The sequence below is a fragment of the Elephantulus edwardii genome, unplaced genomic scaffold (genome assembly GCF_000299155.1).
Source record: "Elephantulus edwardii isolate Elephantulus edwardi_28Jun2011 unplaced genomic scaffold, EleEdw1.0 scaffold00158, whole genome shotgun sequence".
Lineage (NCBI taxonomy): Eukaryota > Metazoa > Chordata > Mammalia > Macroscelidea > Macroscelididae > Elephantulus > Elephantulus edwardii.
Genome location: NW_006399908.1, coordinates 1,229,620 through 1,252,817, shown reverse-complemented (window position 1 = coordinate 1,252,817; position 23,198 = coordinate 1,229,620). Strand labels below are relative to the sequence as shown.

Here is a 23,198-nt window from a genome sequence, read left to right as displayed (position 1 = left end):
ATTTGTCTTCTTTTTTAAAAATAATTTTATTGATATTTTAACAAAAGTTTACAGAACACTTGGATTTCCATTCATTCATTGTTGCACACTTTCCTCCCTACCCCTCCCCAATTTGCTTTTCTCTGTAATAAGATTCTTTCTGCATCTCTTATTCTAGACTGCTGTCATGCAAATAATATCTAATCATGTATTTCTTTTAGCCAATTCTTTCCCTCATCAATTTAAATGCAGTGTACATTTTTTGTGTGGCTATTAATATTTTATTTTCCAGGTAATACTGATTAAAAAATATTTACACATCTACCTAAGTCCGCAGTTTAGCACTCTTATTTGTATGGCTTTAAAAGTTATAGCACAAGATCTTTACATTGAGGAGTTGGGGGTGTTCCATTCAAAACAAAGCCTGAGATATATAGAGATACACACACACACACACACACACACACACACACACACACTTACGTTTTTCTCTGTACTTTTACTTTAAATACATTATTTTTTTTTTTAAATGGTGCTCTTTTTTCCCCCCCATTGAGTGTTAAATTACTAGCACAAACTTTTCATCAAAATGAAGGTTACCACAGATGTCAGTGGATTTTCCCAACTGGAAATGGTCCTTCAGCTGCCATTAAATGAAATGTCTCAACCTTAAATGAAAAAGAACTGGTGGCTGGTATTTTTAAACAAAAAATATAAAAAACTACAGCATCATCTACACACCACTCCTTACCACACAAACTCTGAAAGAACCAAAGATGCTTTACAGAATCTCTGTCGGCTTTGAAAAGGCACATGGATATGGGTTTTTTTCCTTTACATTCTAGAAACGTTGCCACCACCACTCTGTTCCAGCTGCAGAGGTGGCATCTGTACTGAACTAGGGTAGACACAAATGTTATTCAAACTAAAGGAAGCCAGAAGCCAAACTGAACAATGCACTTTTCTTTATGCAGCCTTGTGTTTCCTAAGTCTTCCATTTTCTAACATGCATTAGAATACATTAGTTGTAGTCAATGTACATTATTTATCACCTCTTTTCTTAGTTTTCCCCCAGCCCTCATGTCAGTCTTGTTTTGTAACAGAGGCATTATGCAGTATTTGTCCTTTTGTAACTGAGATATTTTACTCAGTAGTGTCCTCCAAGGTCACCCATTTTGTATAATACTTTGTAAGTTCCTTGTTTTTTAGTGCTGTGTAGTATTCCATTGTGTAAATATACCAGAGCTTCCTAATCCATTCATATTTGTTATCTGATGCACTTGACTTATCCAATACACAGAGATGATGACTGCTAACATTTACTAAGCCCTGGTACTGTTCTCGGTCCTTTACATATATGGAATTTCAGGGTTTTTATCTGGCACCCTGGTGACCAACTAAAGGTTTCAGATTTTTTACACCATTTTTAAAGGTGAATATACTGACTGGAAGAGATCCATATTTGTTCCAACTTCCAAAAAAAGGTGATCCAACAGAATGTGGAAATTACCAAACAATTTGATTAATATCACATACAACCAAAATAATGCTGAAGGTAGAACAGAGAACTGCCAGAAGCTCAAGTTGGGTTTAGAAGGGACTGTGGAACCAGTTGTTGCTGAAATCAGATAGATCCTGGCTGAAAGCAGAGAATACCAGAAGAATGTCTATTTGTGTTTTATTAATTATGCAAAGGCATTTGATTTTGAGGATCCTAAGAAATTACAGCTATCATGGAGAAGAATGGGAATTCCTGAACGTAATTATGCTCATGCAGAAGTATACCTAGATAAAGAAGCTGTTGTGCAAACACAGCAAAGAAACACCGCATGGTTTAAAATTAGGGAAGATGTGCATCAGGGTTGTGTCCTTGATCAGTATGCTGACTAGATTATTCAAGAAACTATACTTTGTGGAGAAAAATGTGGCATCAGTATTGGAGAAAGCCTCATCAGTAACCATCGTTACGCAGGTGACACAACCTTGCTTGCTGAAAGTGAGGAGGACTTGAAGCATTTTTGCAGAATGTTAAACACAGCAGCCTTCCATATGAATTGCATCTTTGCGTCAAACAAAAATCCTCATCACTGGGCAGATAGGCAACATCATGATAGATGGAGAAAAGATTTAAACTGTCAACAACTTTATCTTACTTGGATCCATAAACAGTATACTTGCTACCAGCAGACAGGAGAGCAGGAGATATATTATACTTGAAAAGTTCTAGTCAGAGACCTCTCTAAATTAATTGGGGAGCAGGTTCACATTTTTTGTTCATATGGTCACTGTGAGTCATATTTAACTCGATAGCACCTCACAGCATGCTTTGTATTTTAGTATCAATTTTGGGGACAATCTTATACCATAATCAACACATTATTTATCTTTACATTAAAGTGGTAAGTTCAGGTATAGTTTTGATGGAAAATGAGATTTAATGCCATACAGGAGAAAGATGGGCAGTCTCCTCCCGAGTGATTTCAATGCCTGTGAAAACCCAGTGGAGAGTCAGCTGTGAGTCAGTTCTGATGCAGTAGTATTCACCAGCATCTATTGTGGAAAGAGCTGGTGCTCTGGAGACTATAGAGAGTTCTATTGCTAACCGAAAGGTGGCGCCTCTTGAGACGTTTGAGTAGATCAGCTGCTCCTGAGAAGGACCAACGGTCTCCTGATGGTCTCCTCCCAGGCAATTTACAGCCTCTGAAAACTGGCCAGAGGGTCAAATAGAATTTGTTTCCAGCTCAGGGACAGTGACTTTTGAGTTTAACAATAAATTACAGACCTTTGCCTCCTTTAGCCATGAAATAATCGTTTCTTGTTACTTTTACTAATAAAGAAGAATATAAAAAAGTGAAAAAGAGACGTATAGAAAACTGCTGAACAGTTTTATTTGAGATATAAGTAAATTTTTTTTTGAGCTTAAGAATCCTATAATTAAAGGTTGTTGCTGTTGATTGCCTTTGAGTTGACTCATAGCGACCCTATGAACAAAAGACCTGAAGCCTTTCTGTAACTATCGACATTTACCAAAGTTCATAATTAAAGGTAAACGCAGTTAAATTAAAATGTATTATTATTTTTTGCTGTTCTTTTTCAGGCTGATGGAAGCAGTTCTACATTAAGTATGAGCACTCATTTTAAAATGCTTAAAAAGCTGGTAGAAGAAGCAACATTTAGTGAAATCCTCATTCCTTTGCAGTCAGTTATGATACCTACCCTTCCATCAATTCTGGGCACACATGCGAACCATGAGCCGTTTCCTGGACACTGGGCCTACATTGCAGGCTTTGATGATGTGGTAAGCTTGAGTTTTATAAGATTATAGCCATATGTCTTAGTAACATATTACTCCTGTAAGAGTCATATGTGGTGGCTTTAAAGAACAGAAATTGGTTTTCTCACGATTATGGTGTTTAAAAGTGTAAATCAGGGTCTGAGCCATGAGAATTCTTTCAGTGAGTCTTTATTCTATCTTCTGGTTACTGCCTTCAGTCCCTGGCAGTTTTTGATGTGTGTCTTTGTCATTTCTGCTCTTTCGATAACTCTTTTAATTCAGTTACTCAGTCTTAGTGAGTAAGTTTAGTATCTGCCTTACTGTGGTAATTAACATTAGAGGAGAAATCACTTGTTCCTGGACAGGATCACATTTACAGGTACATGTGCAGTCTTATTTTATCATCTTTTCTTGTCTTGAAAATGGAGATGAGAATACACTACAATGTTTTATTTGTTTTTTGTGAAAAGTGAAAATTAGCTATGAAGAATTTTATTTTTTAAAAAGTATTAACTGTGGGGAACTCTGGTGGCCTAGTAGCAAGAAGCTGCACTGCAATCTCAGAGGCCCATGGTTTAAATCTACCAGGTGCTCTGCTGGAAAAGGAAGGGCAATCTCCTGTACCAGTCAGATCCAATTTAACAGTTGTTGTTGTTGTTGTTGTTGTTAAGTGCCGTTGAATCACAGGCAAGTCATAGCGACCCTATGAAGGAGAGTCCTCGATGCTTGGGTGCCTTTCATCCTCTCTCCAGGTTCATAGGGTTTCTGGAGGCAAGCTATTATGGAAGTGGATGCAACTCCTCCTCCCACGCTTGTTTTAATTTGGAGCTCCACCCCACTCTCTGGCCACATTGGGTAGCAAACCATTAATGCATTTGACACATCATTGTCAGTGTTCAGCCTCACAGCAACCACAAGTGACCAGGGTATGGCAACTTGTACACCAGGGCTATACGACCTAGAGGAATGTCTGAACAAAAACAATGAAAAACTGGAAGTATTAACTGTGTCTATGAATGTACAACCACTGCTAGTGGAACTGGTGCTGTTATATCTGGAGGAACATTCTTCCACTTTGTACATCACTGTCAATGTACAGTATGAAGAAACCTGGGTTGTGGTGATGCTGAACCTTGTGCCATTGGGGTATCAAATACCAGAATGGCTTCCCAATGTGGCCTGTCTTTGGTGGAGCTCCCAGTTTTAAAACAGGTTTGGAAGCAGGAGTAGCATCCACTTCCTAAACCACATGCCTCTGGAAGCTCTATGAACTTGGTGAAATGATGACAGATGTGGAAAGGCATTAGGTCTTTTGTTCATAGAGTCACTATGAGTCGTGCTCAACTCAAGTGTAATCAACAACAGTAGTACAAGAGCTCTTGTAACCAAATATTTTTTAAAGCTCTGTTATTTCAAAAAAGAAAGCTTTGGTGGCTTAGCAGTAAAGAGTTGTACTGCCATCTGAAAGGCACATGGTTCAAATCCACCAGCAGCTCCATCAGAGAAAAAGATGGACTCCTTCTGTGTGATTTCTTGTCTCTGAAAATCTGCTGGAGGATATAAATCAATTCTAACTTGACAGTACACAACAACAACAACACATTTTAGCAGTATTTCTATAGCTCAAAATATATGCTTGATGACATTCAGAACCACTTCCCAAGTTACATGATGAAATCGATCCTGCTACTTTAAGTGGCTCTTTGTGTCTTTGTGATGTTCCTCCATTTCCCCTCATTATGTAAATTTGTGATTAGCAGATTTACCTTCTCCCAAAATCAAATTAATTTTGAGTGATAAGCACTTTTTAATGTTAAAAATATTTTAAGATAGTGCCTGAGTCACTGAAAACACAGGACATTTCAAAACTCTTTTAAGCGTTATGATTGCACTGAAAGGGGCTGTAAATTTGAATATGTAAGCAATTGTATTGTTGATGAAGTGATCTTTTTATTTGATAGCCATTCATATTAAGTGAAAGTGAATCTCTGTGAGCAGCAACCAGTTTTTTCCATAGGTTATAACTTATTAAGAGAAAATAAATAGTTCAACAAATTTACCATATAATATAGGTAATTGTAATGATCTTTAGTTACCAAAGTAAGCCAATATTGATAAAATTTAGGCATTTTAAAAGTCGTCATTTAATTATGTATAATTTATTATACTTAGGTCGAAATTCTTGCTTCTCTACAAAAACCAAAGAAAATATCTTTGAAAGGATCAGATGGAAAGCTGTACATCATGATGTGTAAGCCAAAAGATGACCTGAGGAAGGACTGTAGACTGATGGAATTTAACTCCTTGATTAATAAGGTTTGGAAATGACTTTGTTTTAAGATTGGGAGATGACTTTGTTTGAAGATAAAAAATTTACTTATCAATGTGATATGGACTTTTCAGTGTATAAATCTTGAATGAAGAGAAATATGCTGGAGTTTGGTTTTTTTATTTTCTCAGAATTTTAAAGAAAAGCTTTTAATAAGAAAAATGTATAAAGCATAAAATGTTTTCTATTTAATATTAAAGTTATAATTTGCTTTTCCATTTTTCAGATTTACTTAGGTTTTATGTTTTGATATTAGGAAAAAGAAGTTATATTCTTTTAATTAATTCATTATTAAAAGTCGCCATTGGTATCTTTTAGTTTAGGTGAGGATTTGCTTGATTTCTGCTCAGAAATGGTCTGAGAAATTTCATTAAAAGGTGATTATAGGAGCTCTGGTGGCGTAGTGGCAGTCCTGAAGGGACATGGTTCGAGTCCACTAGGTGCTCTGTTGGAGAGGCATGAGCAGTCTTCTCCTGTGCCAGTTGGATCTGACTCAATGGCACACTACAACAATTTAAAATAAATAAACAAATAGTCACTAAAACAGAAAGGTAATTACAAATTCACAAATTTTAAAAGATCAGTTATTCTGTGGTCAGACATTAATAAATCCTTAGCATCTGTCAGCCCTCTGGTCCCCATGATAAATAAAGTAGACTGTGACAGATGAACTGCTTCTTATAGTTCACTCAGCTCATTGCTTTGGAACCAGCTCCTAAATGACCCTCATTGGGTTTCCAAGGTTATAAAATTGCTGTGAGGAGACTGACTGCCCATCTGTCTCCTGCAGAGTCACTGGTGGATTTGAACTACCTCAGGTGTGTGGCATTTAGATCAGCAGGACATTAACCACTGATGGTGCCATTGAGTTATGTATAACTCACAGCAATCATTCGCCAACCGTTCTTTCTACCATTGTAGTAATTCTGAATCCTTAACAGTCCTTCAGGTGAGGTTCATATGCAAAGTTATCGTTCATGTTTTCTGTAAAAGATATTTGCAATGAGTAAATAATTGAACGTATAAAATTCAATCATTGTATTTCTGGCCACTTTTCTTTCATCAAGTCTGTACTTTCCAACTACCATTCACCGTTTCCAGCTTTGGCATTCTAGTCACCACATACAGACTGTAGAACAGACCGTCATTTAGTCATAAGCAAGGTCAGGTTAAGGCTGAAGAAAATCGTGTCCATGAGAAGCAGAGTATGATCTTGAGTCTATCCCACCTGAATTTAAAAATCATCTTAAAAATAGATGTGAAATATTGAACACCAATGGTAAAAGATCAGATGAGTTGTGAGATGACATCAAGGATATCATCCTTGATAAATAGAGTGCAAATTATAATTACAGAGGCAGAGGAGAAAGAAAAACCTAAATGGATGTCAGAAGAGACACAGAAAATTACACTAGAGCATTAAAAATCCTAAACAAAGGAGGAAAATGCTGAAGTAAAAGAATTGAACAGAAGATTTAAAAGGGCAGCTTGAGAAGACAAAGTATTATAATGGAATATGCAGAGGACTGGAATTGAAAAATAAAAAGGAAACAGCTCTATTAGTATTTCCTAAACGGAAAGAAAGGAAAAACAAATTCAAGCCCTGACTTGCGTTATTGAAGGATGCTGTGGACAAAATCTTAAATAATCCAAGAAACATCAAAGGAAGATAGAGGGAAAACACAGTCACTATATAAAAAGGAACTGACAATAAAAGAGTTTAAGCAGTACCATATAAACAAGAGCCAGTGGTAATGAAGGAAAACCGTAAAGCTGCACTGAAGGCATCGGGGGGAAAAATAAGTCCCCACGAATCAATGGGATACCTGTTGGCATATTTCAAATAAGAGATGCAGCCCTGGACGTGCTCACCAATCTATCCCAGAAAATTTTTAAGATAGCTACCTCGCCAACTGACTAGAAGAGTTTTATATTTGTTCCCATTGCCAAGGTGGTGATCCCACAAAATGTGGGAATTATCTAGCAATTTCATTAATATAACATGGAGCCAAAATAATGCCGAAGATACTGATAAACCGACTGGAATAGTACATAGACATGTAACTGCCAGAAGTTCAAGTAGGATTTAGAAGAGGCCAAGGCACCAGGGATATGCTGATGTCAGATAGATTCTGTCTGAAAGTCAACAAAGCCAGAAGAATATCTAATTATACTTAGTTAGACTGTGCAAAGGCATTTGACTGTCTGAATCATAACAAATTCTGGCTAACATCGAAAAGAATGGGAATAACCAAACATTTAACTGTGCTCATGTGAAACATATACCTAGATCTAGAGGCTGTTGTACAAGCAGGGCAAGGGGAGCACTACCAGGTTTAAGATTAGATCACTTCTCGGCCTTTTGGCTAAGATCAAGTGTTAAAATTAGGGAAGATGTGTGTCAAGATGTGTCCTTTCTCTATGCCTATTTGATCTCTATGCTGAGTGAATATTCAAGGTGTTGGACTCTATGAAAATGATCAGCACCTGAGGGCGCTCTGATGGCCTAGTGGCAAGACGCTGCACTGCAATCTCAGAGGTGCACGGTTCAAATCCACCAGATGCTCTGCTGGAGAAGGAGGGGCAATCGCCTCCGGTACCAGTCAGATCTGATTTGATGGTACACACACAAAAAATAATAAAATTTTTTCAAAAAGAAAATTAGCAGCATCAGAGGAAAACTCATCAGTAACTTTTATTATGCAGATGGCACAACCTTGCTTGCTAAAAGTTAAAAGGACTTGAAACATTTGCTGCGGAAGATCAAAGAATACAGCTGTCAATATGGATTGTATCTCAAAGGCAGAAAGAAAAAAAATCTCACCACCTCACTGATGGGCAAGATCATGATAGATAGATAGATAGATAGATGATAGATAGATAGCAACGTCATCTTGCTTGGATCCACAATCTACAAACTCCCTTGGTCCCAGCAGTCATGAGATCAGGAAATGTAATGTACTGAGAAAGTCTGTAGTCAGAGACTTCTCCAAATTATTGGGGAGCAATGATGTCAGTTTGAAGATGAAGGTTCACCTGATTCAGACTTCTCAGTCATTGCATCAAATTGAAAGATAATTCATCCATCAACCTGTCTTATGCAGATGACACACCTTGTTTGCTGAAAACTAAGACTTGAGGTGCTTGCTGCAAAAGATAAAGAGTGCAGTTTTCATATGGATTACAACTCAACATCATGAAAACAAAAAAATTCTCAACATTGGGCCAATAAACAGCATCACAGGAGATGGAGAAAAGATTGAAGTTGTCAATGATTCCATCTTACCATCCACCATCAACACCTTTGGTAGCAGTCAAGAAATCATCAGATGAGCTACATTAGAGAAATCACCTGTCCAGGACCCCTCTCCAGAGTACTGAAGAGTAAGTAAAATTTAAAGACTAAGGTGAGCCTGATTTAAGTCATGGTTTTCCAAGCACGTGCTATACATTTCAGTGCTGGACGTTAGAAGAAAATATTTATGCTTTTTAGGTGTTGGAGAAAAGTCCTGAATATCCCATGGACTGCCAGAAGAACAAATAGATATGAACAGATAGATAGGTACAGCCAGACTACTCCTTGGAGGCAAGGATGGTGAAGCTTCATCCCACATACTTTGGGCATATTGCTGAGAGAGGTAGTTTCTTGGAAAAAGACATCATGCTTGGAAAAGTGGAGCTCAGTAGAGGAACAACAAGATGAATTGATATAATGACTGCTGCAACAGGCTCAAGTGTGTCCAACATGACGAGGATGGCATGGGATAGGACAGGGTTGTTCATAGGATTGCTGTGTTGTTGTCAGGGGGCATGCTGTGTTGTTGTCAGGGGGCATGGAGTTGAGTACGACCCGTCGTGATCCAATGAGCAACAGGTCTGAACCCTTGCCATCCTCATAGTTTCTGGCACATTTGAGTCCACTGCAGCAGTCACCGTGTCAATCCACTGCAGCAGTCACCGTGTCAATCCTTCTGATGGGGGTCTTCCTCATATTTCTCCGACCCTTCACTTTTCCAAGCACGATGTCCCTCTCCTACTAACGTGGCCTGAAGATTGTGAGACAAATTATATCATTTTTGCTTCCAAAGAACACTCTGGTTGCCCTTTTTCCAAGACATATTTGTTTATTCTTTTCTTAGTCTGTGAGATATTCAGTACTCTTCTCCAATACCACAGTTTTTCAAAGATAACTTTCTTCTGTCAGCCTTACTCATTGTCTAGCTCTCAGATGCCTAGAAAGTGATTAAAAAGACAATGGTCTGAATCAGGCACACCTTATTCTTTAAACATTATTGTTTCTGAAGTGATCAGATTTATTTATTAATATGTGTTAATTTATATTTAAGGATACATGGTGACACATGAGTTAAAGTGTTCTGCTGTTAACATGTTAGCAAGAGAAATTGCATATTATACAAAATGGATGACCCTGGAGGATATTATGTGGAATGAAATATCTCAGTCACAAAAGGACAAATACTGCATAGTGCCACTGTTATAAAATCGGACTGACTGGGGCGGGGAGACTGAGATAGTGGGGATAAGTAATGTATACTGCATTGAAACAGATGAGGAAGGGAACTATTTAAAAGGGATGTAGGATTAGGTATTATTGTCATGACAGGTGTCCAGAATGAAGGCTGCTTAGTGGTGGGGGGGACTTGGGAACAGGGATATAACAATGAAAGAATTTTTCTTTTACTTTTCGAAGAGAAGAGCAAATTAGGGGGAAGAGGTGGGCAGAGAAAAGTGTAACAACTAATGAATGGAAATTTTTTAAAAAGGAAATATTTAGCTTTAATGTTTTTAAAAATAAAACAAATGCAAAAATGATTCACAACAAATAAAAACGTCAACATTTTTAATTTTAAAAAAAAAGATTACAGTTTTGCAAACCCTTTAGGTACTGCTGGATCACAGTGAATTGGGTGAACTCAGGAGTAGCAGGGTTTTTTAGTTCATTTACTTCACACAACTTGGAATTCTCTTTACAAAGATTTATAGTAACCTTTTAAAAGAAAGAAAGAAAGAAAAAAGATTTACAGTAACCTTTTAGAAGATATCTCTAAGTTAGAACCAATTCCATGGGATTTTTATTGGTTTGTTTAGAATATGCAGTCTTAATCAGATGGGACATAGTCAGATGTGGCTGAAATATTAAATTGCAAAAGAAAAAAGTACAGTTTGGGATATCAGCACTTACGGGCTTCGTTCATGTAATTTTTAAATTCTCACAATTAAAAGTTAAAATTAAAATTCCTTTGTGTCTAGAAACTTAACATTTAGTTTTCTGTAAAATATTTTAAAATAATATGAATAATTACATGAAACACAATGTTTCTGAAAAACCACTGGGAAAAAAATATTTAAATTTTTTTCTTTAATTTTAATGAACATTTACAGAGACTAAGGGTTTCCAGTTACTCATTGTTGCATTTTTCTCCCTACCTACTCCCCCCCCCATTCACTCTTCTCCTTGAAAAGAAAGAAAAACTCTTTCATTGTTATGCAATCCCTACCCCCTAAGTCCACTCCACTTAGCAGCCTTCACTCTGGACTTCTGAAATGACAAGAATACCCATTCATCTATCTCTTTTAAACAGTTTTCTCCCTCATCTGTTTCAATGCAGTATACATCATTCCTCCCCTCCTTTTCTGGCATCCCTCAAACCTGATGTCAGTCCCGTTTTACAACAGTGGCCCTATGCAATATTTGTCCTTTTGTGACTGAGATCTTTCATCCAGCATAATGTCCTCCAGGGTCACCCATTTTGCATAATATTTCATGAGTTCCTTGTTTTTCAGTGCTGCATAGTATTCCATTGTGTGACTATACCAGACCTTCTCTATCCATTCATTTGTTGATGGGCACTTGGGTTGTTTCCAGCTCTTTGCTATTGTGAACAAAGCTACAATAAACATGGGTATGCAAGTATTTTTTCATTTTTAAAGATATTACTATAGTATTTTGGAAGCAGAAGTGACATCCACTTCCTAAACAATGTGCCTCTGGAAACTATGAACGCTGAGAAAAGACGATGGTTCAGATCTTTTGTTCATAGAGCCACTATGAGCCATGCTTGACTCAACGGCAATCAACAACAACACCATAGTATTTTGTATAACACTCTTGCCTCTTTATTGATATAACAATAAAAAAAATTACTTACCAAAGACATATTAATTACTTGCCATTGGATTAGGGCCTCTTTGTCTTAGTGGTAAGTTGTTGCACTGTGAACCCAAAGGCAGGTGGTTCAAATACACCAGTTGCTCTGTAGAGCAAAAATGGGCCGTCTCCTTTTGTGGGATTTACAGCCTTTGGAAACCCACTGGCGGGTCAGTTATGAGTCAGTTCTGACTTGACCATATATAATAGAACAAAAACAAAATCTTAATACTAGTTTATAGAGAAGTTACTCATATATACCATTTTTCATATTATTTTGACATTATTCTCCTGTGGAATGAATAATCTTTAACTATATTTAAGATAATATTTTAATTTTATGTGCTTTTCTTTTTTTAATAGTGCTTAAGGAAAGATGCCGAATCTCGAAGAAGAGAACTCCATATTCGAACATATGCTGTTATCCCACTGAATGATGAATGTGGGATTATTGAATGGGTCAACAACACTGCTGGCTTAAGACCTATTCTGACCAAACTATATAAGGAAAAAGGTACTAACATGGATTTTTATAAATATATAAGTTTAACAGCTACTAACATATGTAATGTGGGTATAATTGTTACTAATATATCTATCTCTGTGAAGTTTTAAAAATTGTTTTTCTTTATTCGTGTTTTGAATCCTTTCATATCTTCATTCTAAAAGTGTTTGAGGTAGTGTCATAAAAGTTTATAAATATTTTTTTAAAGCAGTCTTGGTTAGTAATTCTAAAACAGTTCTATATTTATATGGGTGTTTGGCCGATAACTAAATATACTGTCTACAGTAAGAGCTCCTTTTGTAACTGTTGGAAAAAAGAAATTGAGAGAAGGCTAGAAAGAAACTTGCAAAATTATAATCAGAGATACCTGTATAAACAAAAGTTCTTTAAAATATAAATACAGATGTGTACACACACACATAAAATTCCCTTGCTGTGTCTAATGAGAGGTCTTAAAAGCAGTGATACTCTACTGACAAAAAGTACACCTGTCATTCATTTTCCAATAAAAGGAACTTGAGCTCCTTGAAAAAATGTCCTTGAAAATTAAGGCAAGAAGAATATAAACTGATTGGTCCTTGACGTTTTTTAGTATCAAAAAGTAAGTTCTCTTAAATTTACAGACAGGTTGAAAGATATATGTTAACCAGCTTGAAGAAGCTCCCACTGATCAAATGTAGGGTAATTTAAAATTTAAACAACAAAATACATAATATGTTTTAACTCATGAAGCAAATAAAATACACAAGCTCTAACAATGCAGAGAAATACTCCAGTAAGTAAATAAAAGAGAAAGAAGGAACAGTATTTCCTTATAATTGAATTATAATAAATAAATATGAAATTTTAGAAATGGAAAAACATTAATTGACAACAATGCCATTATATGTAAAAGCTGTCAATGGATTTTAAAATTAGTGAGCAAAGTATGGAGAAACATGTTGGTTGTAATTTCAAAGAATCTCCACAAGGTAACAAATTGTACCCTCTTAAGAAAAAGCATATGAAAGTAGGACTGTAAATCAGGAAGATCAAAGAAGAATTAAAGCCTTTGAAATGTGATATTGCCGCAGAGTATTAAATGGACTGCCAAAAGAACCAACAGTTCTCTCTTGGAAGAATTGTAACATGGTGCTTCTTAGAGGCAACGACAGTGGAACTTTATTTCATATGCTTTCTTATGATGATGGTCCAGTCCTTGGGAAAAGACATCTGCTGGGAAGGGTGGAGAGGTTGGAGCAGGAGAGGGCAACCCTCAGCAAGATGAAATGACACTGTGACTGTAACAGTGGACTCAAGTATATCAGAGACGATGAGGATGGCACAGGAGAGAAGTCATAGTCAACTTGATGGCATCTAACAACAACAGCATGGTCAAGACCAGAAAGGTTACTTGTCAAAATTCATATTGCTCTAGTGCCTAAGTGATAAGGAGCTGTACTGCCAAGCCAGAGGCTTGAAGTTTGCATTTTTCAGTTGCCCTGCAGGAGAATGATGAGCAGCTTCCCTCTGTGTGACTGACTGCTCTGAAAGCCTGCTGGAAGTTCTGCTCTGATTCGGATCTGATGTGAAGGTACATTACAAAAATAGTCTGCAGATCTAGACTTTATCAGCTGGCAAAGTTCCTCTGCCTATCCAAATGATATAGCTAGAACAGAATTCATTTAAGAAACAGGAGTATTATAACCTAGCCTTCACACTGAGTAAATATGTCAGAACACCAACATGGATTTCTTAGTACTAACTCAGTTTGAGTCCTTACTCTATGTGGACTCTCCAAAATCTCATTATGTTGATGTTGTTGATAACCGTTTAGTCGAGCACGACTCATAGCGACCCTAAGAACAAAAGGCTTGAAGCCCCTCTACAACTGTTGATATTTATCAAAGTTCATACATTTTCAGAGGCATGTTTAGGAAGTGGATGCCACTCCTGCTTCGAATACATTATACATTACATAATACAGTATAGTATTAATTGCCTTTTTTTTTAACAGTCCCATGGGACACCATTCGCATTATATTTGTTCTGTGTTGTGTTTTCTGGAGTGTCAGGTTCCAAAACATGGACATAACAGGCTTCACTTTAAAGTATCAAGGGATATAATTTGGTTTGTAATAATTGTACATGGTTCTTTTACCCATGAGAAACTATTTATTCTTGGTTTTTAATAATATTTTGAAGAAAAGATGATGTTCCCTGTCATGTTTAACAACAGTTTGCTGTTTTTTCTCATGTGGGTTAATTCAATAGAAATTCCCTTGTTTTGCAGGAGTGTACATGACAGGAAAAGAGCTTCGCCAGTGCATGCTGCCCAAGGCGGCAGCATTAACTGAAAAGCTCAAAGTCTTCCGGGAATTTCTCCTGCCCAGGCATCCTCCTATTTTCCATGAGTGGTTTCTGAGAACTTTCCCTGATCCAACATCCTGGTTAGTTGCTGGAAATACATTGTTATAGCTGGATGTGGATTTGTGATGTGTTAGATGTTACTGCCTCAGATGGCATCACAGCTATTGGTAGGCTCTGTTTCCTTTAGGTACAGCAGCAGATCAGCCTATTGCCGATCCACAGCGGTAATGTCCATGGTTGGTTACATCCTGGGGCTTGGAGACCGTCACGGTGAAAACATTCTCTTTGATTCTTTGACTGGTGAATGTGTCCATGTGGATTTCAACTGTCTCTTCAATAAGGTATGCAGTGCGACCTACACTGGTAAATTTATGTTTTCTGCCCTTCCTCAATGTATGTGTTGTTGTGCATCATTAAGTCGGAACCATACCATAGCTGACCCTCCAGCAAGTTTTCAGAGGCATTTAATTGCATGGAAAGAGATTGCCCATCCTTCTCCTGTGGAGCTGCAGGTGGATTTGAACTGCATACTTTTGAGATTGCAGTGCAGCCTCTTGCCACTGGGCCACCAGAGCTCAAATGGTACTTACAGTCACAGACTATAATAAACTTAGAGTTTGTTGACTGACCTTCAGCAATGGATCTTAAGAGTCTAAAGCAATATAGGATGGATGGAGAAGAGATATGTAGTAAAACTAGTATTGAACTTGAAGTTCAAAGTTGTAGGTGCAAGTTCTGACCCAGTTACAGGAATATGAGCCAGTAACTTCATTTTATGGAGATTTAGTTTTAGAGAAACAAGATATTTTAATGTGATGAATGCCAAAATTGGTAGTATCCTAAAGTCATCTCAAAGTTTGTAAAAAGTAGCTAGAGAACAGCCAGAGATTTTGAAGTCATTTCAGTGCCTGGGAATAAATTTGTGTTCATCCTCTCGACCCTCTCCAGTTTTCTAAAAGGCAGACTGGTAAAAAGCCCACCATTTTCTTTGTCTCCATTCATTTATTTTCATTTACTGTTAAAGGAAATTAAAAGGTTTGAAACCCAATGGAGAAGATGTCAGGGATAAACAAGTGGTATGAGTTAAATCATAGGTTAAAGCAAGATACAAATGTAAGGACAATGTGAAGAATCACCTAAGAGTCGACTCTAATTCAGTGGCAATGAGTGAGTGAGTGATTGAAGGTGTGAAAAAATTCTGTACCAAGAAGGTTAGAGGTATATGACCTGTCTTGTTTCTGTGCTGAGAGATGAATCATCTGATATTTGTTTACATGGCTGTTTCTGCTCTCCTGTTTTGAAGTGAAAGCCTTTAAAAAGGAGGAAAATATGAGAATGATTTTGTATCATTAAATAGGATTTTTAAAAAGCTGATATGAAAGTAAATATTGGCTGTATAAGAATGCCTTTTTAGAAAAAAAAAAAAAGAATGCCTCTTTAATACTCTTCCTATACAGGATATGATGAAAGATGAGTTTATCCTCAAGATTGTGGTTTTAGTTCCCCAAAATTAAAGGTCACACAGCACTTTCCTAATATATGCATCTAACATAGCTACAAATAAAAGTATTTTAAAGAGCATTTTTATGTTTGCCAAGAAAATAGAGATGGCTGATGTTCTAAAGTCTTTGAAAAAGATTTTACATTAAATTTTAAATGAAGTTATTTTTAATAAGATTTTTTTTTTGATGGGGTTTTTGGTTTTGGTTTTTTTTAAAGGGAGAAACATTTGAAGTTCCAGAAATTGTACCATTTCGCTTGACTCATAACATGGTTAATGGAATGGGCCCTATGGGAACAGAAGGTCTTTTTCGAAGAGCTTGTGAAGTTACACTGAGACTGATGCGCGATCAGAGAGAACCATTAATGAGGTAGTCATTTACATATCACAAATATTTTAACAGTAAACTTGAATAGAATTATGGTTTCCTAACTGTTTTTGTATAGAAACCTCTTTGAATCAGCCTTAGAGTAGATTTTTTTAATAAATTTGTTGAGATATAATTTCTTTACCCTTTTAACTGTTCAGTTTCGTGGTTGTTTTTCATCAGAAATGATGAAAATATTTTCACCACTTTTGGAAAAAACTCCACAGCCTTTAGCAACTTGTCTAAGATCTTATTATCATCCTTCCAGAACCCACTGATAAACTTTCTGTCTTTATCATTAACCTACTCTTAAATGGAAATATGTTATATGTTGCCTTCTTTTGTCGTTTTTTTAAAACTATTACACTAATTTATTTAAAAATTTGAAATACATTGTTTTTTATACCAGGTTCTTCCAATTTTCCCCATCCCCTCATCAAATTTTACAACCCCATGGTTAATGCCCTTCCCCCCATCCTCATCCCTTTGCTACTACCCTTCCCCCCCTTGGCTTCTCATACTCATTCTATAATAATGGTTTTATACAGTATTAGTCCTTATGCGACTGAGTTAGTTCACTCAGCATAATGCTTTCCAGTCCCTCCCAAGTTAGGTAGTAATTTACAAAATCATTGTTCTTGCATGCTGCATACTATTTCTTTGCATGAATGTACCATAATTTCTCAATCCATTCGATTGTGTTGAACATCTGGGTTGTTTCCTTGTTCTTGCTATGGTGAATGACACTGCTGTGAACATTGGTGTACAAGTCTCTGTTTGTACCTCAGTTCTCATCTTCTCAGGGTATAGTCCAAGCAGCTGAATAGCTGAGTTGCTTCTTATGTCTCCCTTTTTTTGCTTAACATGTTTCTAAGGTTCATGTTGTAACATGTATCAGACAGGACTTTGTTCCTCTATATTCCTGAGTAATAGTCCATTTTTTGGCTATGGAGCATCAGCTGACATATATTTGAATGGTTTTCTACCTTTAGGCTATTATAAATAATGCTGCTATGAACATATATTTACAAGTGTTTGTATAGATATATGTTTTCAGTTTTTGCATATATCCAGGAATTATTAAATATTCACCCTAGGGAGCTATCGACCCAAAGACACACAGCTCTAATCCACTGAGTGCTTTCTGGGAAAAAGATGAACAACTCAACTCCGTGGCAGTTTACTGCCTCTAAACACCCATTGGAGAGTCACCTATGAGTCGATTCCTATTTGACAGCATATAACTAACAACATAATGAATCCATAGAGAGAGATTTTGAGGAACTTCCAAATTGTCTTCCAGAGCAGCCCTAACATTGTACAATCTTACTAACTGTATGAGATTCCAGTTTCTTCACATCTTGTCCATACTAGTTACTGTCTATTTTAATCTTATGCATTTTAATCTTATGCACTTTAATCTTATGCATCTTAGGTCCAGGTGCTGCTAATGGTATCATCTTCCCACGTGTCAGATGCATTTTCAGTCTGCTCTGTAAGGCTTTCAGGGCCTCAGGAAGTAGATCACTATACCTGTCTTCTAAGACACCTCCAGGAGGACTCAAGCCTTTGCGCACCTGACATGAGCATTAGCCATTTGCACCACCCATGCCAATGTACTCGTCTTATGGTTGGGTTGATTCTGAGTTGCTGCAACCTCATATGACCCAGAACTCACTTCCAGGATTTTCTCAGTTAGCAGCCAGGGAGCTTCTTAGGGTGTTCTTTGCCCTTGTCTTTGTAGAACGCCATCACCAGCTCTTGCTCTGGTGAGCCTTTGGAAGGGTTCACTGGACACTTAATTGTTCTAGCACCAGGGGTCATTTTATCATTTCTAAATTCCTTTTCTAATTGGGTCCAAGTCACCGTGATCTTATAGGACTGATAGAAGTATCCTGTCAGATTTTCCAGGCTATAATACTTTTTAAAAAAAAATTTAGAATACTTTATTAATCAAACCCACATAGATAAAACTGTACATATTTAATACAATGCATTATTCCTGTACAAATGAGGGAGGGGGAAAATTAAGTTTAAGATTGCTAGGCCAGTGACTTAATTTCTGCACAGTGCCAACTCAACACAGTACAACTGGTATTCTTTTTGTCAAAATTGACAGCACAGCTAAAGTTTTCAAAAATTAAAATTTTATATATTTATTTGCTGTTGTTAATTGCTATCAAGTTGAGCATGACTATACAATTAGCTAACTCGATCTTGTGACCCAACTAAAACTCAATACACTTTATTCTCGAGTGTACATGGTACATTTTCTAGAATCAATCCCATATTAGGACACAAAGCAAGCCTCAGCAAATTCAAAAACATTGAGATAATACAAAATATCTTCTCAGACCACAGCACCATAAAACTAGAAATTAACCACAGGAGGGTAAAGCCTACAAAGCGAGCCATGTAGAAACTGAATAACTCTGCTAGAACGTGATTGGGTTATAAAGGAGAAAGAGAATGGAATAAAAAAAATTGCTTGAGACACAAGAAAATGAAAATACATTATACCAAAACATCCGGGATGCAGCTAAGGCAATTCTTAGGGGACAGTTCTTAGCAATATACAGACACATAAACAAAGAAGGAAAAGGGGGGGAAGAATCAAAGCCTTTGAATTGTGACATCGGCCAAAAGTATTGAATATAGCATGGACTGCCAAAATAACAAACAAATCTTTCTTGGAGGAACTGCAGCCAGGGTGCTCCCTCCAGGCAAGGATGGTTGAACTCTGTCTCCCATACTTTGGGCATGTCATCAGGAGGGACTGGTACTTGGAAAAACACATAGAGTATATGGTAGATGGTCAGCAAAATAGAGGGCCACCCCCAATGAGTTGGATTGTCCCAGTGTTGACGGTGGCCTCAGGCATTGCAGAGATGGTGAAGATGAATAGGGAAGGTTTCCGTCTCACGTCCACAAGGTTGCTGTGTGCCATAGTTGACCTGATTGCACCTAACACCAGCAACAAGTGTGAAATGGCTATCACTGCCCTTTCTTGTGTCACGTCTTTTTTGGGGGGGAGGAGTTAAAATGTTCTAATTCAGTCTAATAGCAAAATAAAGTCAACATTATTGTAGAAGAAGGAGTATGAGGATCAGAAGGGGGAGCAGAAGAGAGAGGATGGGTGGGAGTTAGGGCTGGTTAATCATAGGGTTGCACAGTTTGATGGGTGGAGGGAGGGATGGGTGAAGCTAATGGGAAAGAACCAGTGTGAGAAACAATGTATACAAACTTTGTAAATAAACCAGTACAAAAACATTTCTAAAAATACAGTCAAGACAGCTCCAGAATATGCCAGCAGGCACTTCAGCCTCAACCCACATGGATCTAAGTGTTCCCAGGTTCTCAGTTTGCCAGTATTGGCTCTCCCCATCCCAGAGTCCCATTTCACATGCAGTTCTCCAGTTCAGCCATCGCTGCTGCTGGCCTACCAAAGCATGTCCTGTATTTCACTGAGTTGGGGGAGGTCTGTCTTCTGGTGGTGCAGGAAGAATTCCTATTCTCTGCAGCTCGAGTTCAATTTATTGATAAAACTAGCCAGTCCTCTAGTGGAAGGGTAGATATCCATTCCCTCTGTGGAGAGGCCAACATGCCTCACTTGCACAGTGCCACCCCTCCACATAGTCTGTCATCTGCACTAGAAAAGCCGTATAGAGAGAAAAACTCCACAGGCCCCCCTCTGGCTTTTCTGGCCAATAACAGTCACATACATAAGATTAACTTCCCCCCGTACAATATACAGTAGCTTTATTTGTGAAATCAGCAGCTTCATTCCTCATGCTTTAATCACTCCCATTTTTTAGGCAGCCAATTTCTGACTTACCCATCCATATCATATCAGTTACTCTGAAGAAACAAGCATGTTCCTTTCTCTGAAGAATCTTCGGTTCCAGTTAAAACTTTGTGCGTCGCATCCGTAAGCAAGGTCCAGTCAAGAGCAGATCATCACATTGCAGATCACAACCTCTCAAGCCATCGAGGGCTAGGTCAGCTACAAACTCAGGAGTCCACACTCTTCTTGTGTTCCAGGGTGAATGGCTCCATAGGGCAGCAGATCCAGGCCAGTTCTTGCTCATGTCAGTCTCTGGTTCCTGCTGCTGCTTTCCTGTAGCTTTTGCTATGGTCAGCACAGGCATCTCTGTGCTTTCAAACGACACTCACTACAGCCTTTGTTTCTTTCTTACTGGGAGTGAAATACCCAATTTCTGCCACTGAAACTACTCCATTTAAACCTAGTGGGATGGCAGACTGGTCAGTCGTCTCATTGCTAGTGTATTCATCCTGTTTGCGTGTTCCACCTAGCCACAGAGCAAAAGTCCAATGCAACAGCCTAGGAAAGCCATTTTGAACCATAAACCCACTACACCACATTGTAGGAGGTGGTTTTCTAAAGGTTTTTGAGATTCATTTACTTTCCATCTTTGTAGAAAAGCTGACTCTCAAGCATTGTGGTGGAATACTCTGGTTAATTAGGGAGTGAGTGCTGGCAACTTAGTAGTAAGGAGTTGTGCTGTCAACCCAAAGGAATATGGTTCAAAACCCCCAGCTGCTCTGCAGGAGAAAGATGGGCAATCTCCTTTCCTAGGAATTACTGCCTCTGAAAACCTGCTAGAGCATCAGCTTTGGGTCAGTTCTGATTTGTCGGTAACAAGACTTATTAGTTAGACCCACATAGATAAAGATGGGCATGGACTAGGAGTGCCTTCCTATTCTGGAAGGTCAGCATTTCTGGTATAAATAGCCAAGACATTAAAAATAAAATTCACCTCACAAGGGAGAAGGTAGAAATATCAAGGCAAGTTGTAACATGACGCACCTGAAAATTCAGTACTGTGTACAGGAGGGACCACAGAGGTGATGCTGAATAGATGAAGCACCCGTGTGAGGGCCATTGCTCCCGAAGTAGCCGTAAGTAGTAGAGGCTGTTTAAGAAGGGGGGAGGGGGAGAAAATGAGATAGTAAGATTTGTACTGTAGGAAAAAGGAGGTTCTTGCTAGATAGGCTCCAACAAGAGGCTAGAAAATTATTTACAAGGTTGCAGTAACTCGGGGAAAAATGATGGCACACCGGTAGGATTGGGCTCACAAAGGTAAGTAGAAAGATTCTAAAGAGTCAGAACTGCTTATTAGAAGGAGAGGAAGCAGGAATGATTGATAGATTAATGTTGTCTTTTACTGCTGAGTACCAGAGAAATAATAAGTTTGGTGAAAGGGTTTGTTTTGAACGTCACTATATTTGAGGTACTGGTAAAAAAAAAAAAAAAAAAGAATCCAAGTGAATATTTCCCATAAATAGTTAAATTTGACATGGAGAACACAGAAGATAATCGACTGAGTCTCTATGTGGTGGTTGTTATGTGCTCTCAATCAGAACTAGCTCATAGCTGGTTTTAAGAGGCTGTACATCGTACCGAGAATTGCTCATCTTTCTTCCTCAGAGCAGCTGGTGGATTCAGACACGCTGCCTGTCATTTGGCACTGCAACTCCTTACCATTAGGCCACCAGAGCTCTCAGGTTATTAAAGACATGGAAATGGAAAAATGTGTTTATTCATTATATGTTGAGTTGTTGTGTACCATAGAGTCAGAAACAACCCATAGCTGACCCTCCAGCGGGATTTCAGAGGGAATTAAGCACACGGGAGAAGATTGCCCATTCTTCTCCCGTGGAATAGCTGGTGGCCTTGAATGCCTTCAAGATCCAAAACATTTAGGGATGGCACATAGAACTTATCCGAATCTACTCCTCACAGACCAACCCTGCACTTTTAAAAGTTCCCACCTCGATTTTGCCCCTTTACTTCCCTTTCTTGCCCCTCACATCAAAACAATAATTTCACATTACTAAGAAAAGTAGTAATGTAAAAAACAGTATTCTCATAGCTGCTAATCCTTGTCAGATCTTTTTGCAAACATAATATGTATTATTATCTTAATATTTGTTACCATTTTAGTGTCCTTAAGACTTTTCTACATGATCCTCTTGTGGAGTGGAGTAAACCAGTCAAAGGGAATTCCAGAGCACCCATTAATGAAACTGGGGAAGTGGTCAATGAAAAGGTTAGTAAAATGTATACCTTAATGTAACTAGATCTCTACAAATGAGAACTGACTCTAAATCGTGTCAGCTGACTAACCGGTGATTAGTTTGCTATGACAATTCCTGAAATTTTTGCTTTATTGTCTTTACTATTAACATTATTGACATTTGTGTAATAAAAAGAATTCAAGGAACATTTGTTTAACCATAAACAATTCATAATTATGGGAACATTTGAGCACAGAGTGCTGAATTTACAGAGAAAGTGTCAGTTTCAGTATAGTAACCTAAAGTCTGTCACACGCTAGTTTACTAATCCATCTCAAAGTTTTCAGGTAGTTAACTATTTTTAATAAATTAGCGTAGCTTGAGAACAATTTTTCTAATGGATTGAGGCTCAGTGTCAAGAAGACAAAGATTCTCACGACTGGACCAATTGGCAGCATCAGAATGGATGGTGAAGAGGTTGAGATTGTTCACCGCTTTAGTTTGCTTGGCTCCACTCTCGGCACCAGTAGCCAGGAAATTAAAAGACGTATTGCCATGGGACTGAAGAACAAATTCAAAACTCGAATTGCTATAATCAAGGATGCTTTAGGCAGACTATTAAATGATCCAGGAAGTATTAAAAGAAGATGGAAAGAATATACTGAGTCACTGTATCGAAAGGAATT

The 23,198-nt window shown here is 37.8% G+C and overlaps 1 protein-coding gene across 1 annotated transcript in view; it reads left to right on the top strand.

Moving 5' to 3' along the window:
* The window catches only part of ATR (ataxia telangiectasia and Rad3 related), a 161,723-nt gene that overhangs the window by 134,609 nt on the left and 3,916 nt on the right, over nt 1-23,198 (top strand). Inside the window, exons 40-46 of the mRNA XM_006895105.1 lie at nt 3,077-3,277; nt 5,426-5,569; nt 12,115-12,265; nt 14,529-14,685; nt 14,793-14,946; nt 16,325-16,476; nt 22,439-22,544. Coding sequence (XP_006895167.1) covers nt 3,077-3,277; nt 5,426-5,569; nt 12,115-12,265; nt 14,529-14,685; nt 14,793-14,946; nt 16,325-16,476; nt 22,439-22,544 — 1,065 coding nt within the window. The remainder of the gene's footprint in view (nt 1-3,076; nt 3,278-5,425; nt 5,570-12,114; nt 12,266-14,528; nt 14,686-14,792; nt 14,947-16,324; nt 16,477-22,438; nt 22,545-23,198) is intronic.